The following is a 3,860-nucleotide window of genomic DNA, read 5'->3' as shown; positions in this document are numbered from 1 at the left end:
AGATGTCCTGGAACAGCCCTGATTTTACGTATATTCTATACCTATGTCCCCATAAGTCCAGTTCGGGGGTATGGGACCCTATTGTCACTGTAGCTCCAAGAGCAGCTTTTTGGTCAGAAGGACAATTCTGTCTGTCCCTGCAGGAGCTGCACAGGGATCCCCAGTTCTATTCTGCCAAGGCCAAAAGGCTGGATCTGTGCCAGGGATTGGTAGGTAAGTCTGCAGAGCTCCTGGAGACACACGCCTGGCACCTGTGAGCCTGGTCCGGCCAAGGCAGAGTCGGGCAGGAAAGAGGAATCAAGAGATCCCAATGGGTGAAATGACCCGTTCACCTTGACTCGCTGTGTCCTGTTCTGGGAAAATGATAACAGCTGATCCTGTAGGGATGCACGGGGATGTCAAAACTTGCCTAATGATAATCCTCGTTACTGGTTTCCAGGTCTCGGTTTTGTCCTGGGAAAATGTGCTCACTCTACTTTAGTTTCCATAATGAGCCCTTCTTAGCACACCAGTCACTAGACACCCCACAACAGTGTCCAAGAAGGCCTATTCTCACTTCAGCTTTCTTTTATAGAGTAATATAAACAACCCTTAGCTTTGAGGGAAGGCACAAATGTAGTGATACTCATTTCACAGACAGGGAAATGGAGTCTAGAGGGTTAAGGTTTTTCCCCAAAGAGGTAAATCATCACAGCAGGACTTAGAAGTTTGGTTGTGTTGGGTACAGGGCATCCAAGAAGCTAGCAGATGATTTAGGAATATGGCTCAATTCTTAGTGGCAAGTCTGGATTCCAGCCAATGTCCTTCCCCTTCTCTATACTCTTCTCACTCACCCTTTTCCTCCCTGGTATATAATTCCCTTGTCCTCAGCTAGTTTACAAGCCCAGAGAGAATAGCAATTGGGACCAGGCATTTCTTGCATGCAAGTAATCCTCAGTAGATTCATGCAGACACTTGTAGACTGTGCATGCATGTACCGTACATCCATGCGGATACTTGTAGAATGTGCATGCATGTATAGTACATATATGCGGATACTGTGTGCTGTCTGGCTTAGGCGACTGCTGGTTCTTGGCTGCTTTGCAAGCTCTGACTTTGCACCAGGACTTCCTGAGCCGCGTCGTTCCCCTGAATCAGAGTTTCACTGAGAAGTATGCCGGCATCTTCCAGTTCTGGGTGAGTGTCCCCCTGTGCCCCATCCTAGAGGTGTATATAGAAAAGAAGGTTCTTGGAAGAGTCACGTCTCTCTCTCCTGGGCTGACCATCTTCCATGGCAATCTTCACTCACAGTGGGCACTCTCTCCTTCCAGTTCTGGCACTTTGGGAAGTGGGTTCCTGTCGTGATAGATGACCGACTGCCTGTGAATGAAGCTGGCCAGCTGGTCTTTGTCTCTTCCACCTACAAGAACTTGTTCTGGGGGGCTCTTCTTGAAAAGGCCTATGCTAAGTAAGACAAAGAATATTCCCTGTCCCTCCCCCACCCCTCCCTGTCTCTTTGTCTCTCTCAACAATATTGAGGGAGAGCAAGAGGGGGTAGGTAAAGTTTATGAAGTGAGATACTGACACACGATTCAGTGAATATAGAAGTGATATATCCAGAGTCTTTTATGGAGAAGTCACTCCATCTGAACAGTGTTCAGGAGTTTTGCCTTCCCTAATATATAGAATTGTTAACAGAGACAGGAACTCCCCCTTTGCCCCTGGAGTAGAAGCACATGCCCAGGGAATAATCAAGCACAGGGCTCACGAGGCCATTGGGACCATCCCAGGCTGCAGTATAAATGCCCCTTCCCTTCTCTTCCCACATTTACTCCTTTCCTGGGCAGGCTCTCTGGCTCCTATGAAGACTTGCAATGTGGACAGGTTTCTGAAGCCCTTTTGGACTTCACCGGAGGGGTGACAGTGACCATCAAACTGGCAGAAGCCCCTAGAAACCTCTGGGACATCCTAACCCGAGCCAACTACGGCAGAACCCTCATCGGCTGCCAGACTCACTCAGGGGTGAGACCGGGCTGGGCACTGGCAGGTTGTCCTTCTCCCCTGCTGCCATCCTCTTCACCTGCCAGTTGCTGCTCACACCTTGGTGTGGCCCCAAGACTTCACCACTCCTGCACCTACAGTCCCGGTGTTCAAAGCAGAGCAGCCTCAGGCCTGGGAAGGCCACTGTAGGATACGGGTAGTATGCAGAGAAGGGAGCTGGCAGTTGAGTGTCAACTACATGCATGGTATTTTCCTAGCATAGTTAGTCTTTACTATATAATTTAGTAACAACCAAGAGCATGGAACTGGAGTAGGGAATCCTGGGTTCAGCTGTGTCTCCACTAATGACCATTGTGTCACCTCTCATGACAACTTAGTGGCTCTGAATCTGAGTTTGTCCCCTGTAAAGCGAGGATATAATCACTGTAGAGTGGCACCCTGACTTAAAGGCTCAAATGAGACTGTGGGTGCTAAGGAGCTATGAAAACTGCAACACGGTGCAGTGTACTGTGGGTTTCTCCCACCTGCTCTTCGTAACCCCTTGCTCCAGCCAAGTGGGTCTCCACGACTCCTGGATAAACTCGACACAGCAGAGGACTGACAGGAGTGCTCTTGTCTCTACAGGATGAGAGGGTGCTGGAGAACGGGCTGGTGGACGGCCATGCCTACACTCTCATAGGAATCAGGAAGGTGGGTAGAGCCACACCCCTCTGTTTCCCTGCAGCCTCCCTCTTTCTCCCAGGGCTTCTCACTAATGCCCGGGGTCATCTTGGTGAATGTTATTATCTGTGCCAGTCGTGGGGGGCGGGGCATACATTCTCTGGAGGGTCCTCTAGGGTCTGCCAAAGCAGGTGGTGTGCCCCCTATACTTCTGTACCTATTTTCTGGGGTGAAGTGGTGAGTCCAGCTTCTGCCACCATCACCGCACCATCCCAACCTCTCTTCTCACGGGGAAGCCCCAGCCAACTGGCCATCTCTCCCTGCTGTGGCTTACAACCCTTCCTCGAGCTTCACTTTGCTCTGGGCTGCCTGTGATAGCCACTGTAACTGGGTCTCCCCTCCCAAATGCCTGCTTCTTTCTCACTTGCTCCTGTTCAACAGTCTCCCAGTTTCCTTCCACTGCTATTTACCTGTTGAGCTCTATTAAGCATTGACGGAAAGATGAATCAGAAAGAGACACTGACTTATGGTCAAGTATGGAGACAAACCATAAGGAAGAAAGTAGAAACTGAGAGAAGAAAGCATAGACGAAAGGCTTTAGGGGTTCAGAGGTAGGAGAGAAGACATTCACCTGGTTGGGTTGGAGTAGAGTTAGAAAAGGCTTAATAGAGAAGGTGATATTGAATTGGTCCCCAAAGGATGGGTAGATCTGTATGAGGAGAGAAGGGCATTCCTGGCAGAGTGTGCAAAGTGTGGAGGTTAAAAAATCAGCAGGTTCTATTTTAAAGAAACTCTGCTATCCTCTAGAAAGCTTGACTTCCCAAAAGTTCTCCAATTCCCTTTAATTCTGTTTCAGATTTCTTGAACTCAACTCACACCTGACTTCTTCTTCCTCCTAGATCTCCATCAATCATGTTTGTGTGTGTACTAAAAGCTTTTAATTTTTCATATCCATTTAACAAAATGTATATTTTGTTAATATTCACATGTTTCTATTTATATATTTTTATATTTATTTGATAATATTTAACCAAATTTAGCACTTATTATGTGCTAAATACTCTCCTAGCTGCTTTACAAACATTAACTCAATCCTCACAACCACCCTCTGAGTCGCTGTCTTCATGTCCTAGGGCTGCCACAACAAACTGCCACAACAAAGTGGATGGCTTAAAACCACAGAATTTATTCTTTCATAGTTCTGAAGGCCAGAGTCATTC

General features: G+C 47.9%; 1 protein-coding gene across 1 annotated transcript in view; it reads left to right on the top strand.

The window, feature by feature from the left end:
- Positions 1 to 1,153: 1,153 nt before the first annotated feature.
- The window catches only part of CAPN14 (calpain 14), a 28,588-nt gene continuing 25,881 nt past the window's right edge, over positions 1,154 to 3,860 (top strand). The window contains exons 1-4 of the mRNA XM_023536960.1: positions 1,154 to 1,176; positions 1,827 to 2,001; positions 2,605 to 2,670; positions 2,723 to 2,877. Coding sequence (XP_023392728.1) covers positions 1,154 to 1,176; positions 1,827 to 2,001; positions 2,605 to 2,670; positions 2,723 to 2,877 — 419 coding nt within the window. The remainder of the gene's footprint in view (positions 1,177 to 1,826; positions 2,002 to 2,604; positions 2,671 to 2,722; positions 2,878 to 3,860) is intronic.

Source organism: Pteropus vampyrus, unplaced genomic scaffold (assembly GCF_000151845.1).
Source record: "Pteropus vampyrus isolate Shadow unplaced genomic scaffold, Pvam_2.0 Scaffold173, whole genome shotgun sequence".
Taxonomy (NCBI): Eukaryota; Metazoa; Chordata; class Mammalia; order Chiroptera; family Pteropodidae; genus Pteropus; species Pteropus vampyrus.
This window is presented reverse-complemented; position numbering and strand designations above follow the sequence as displayed.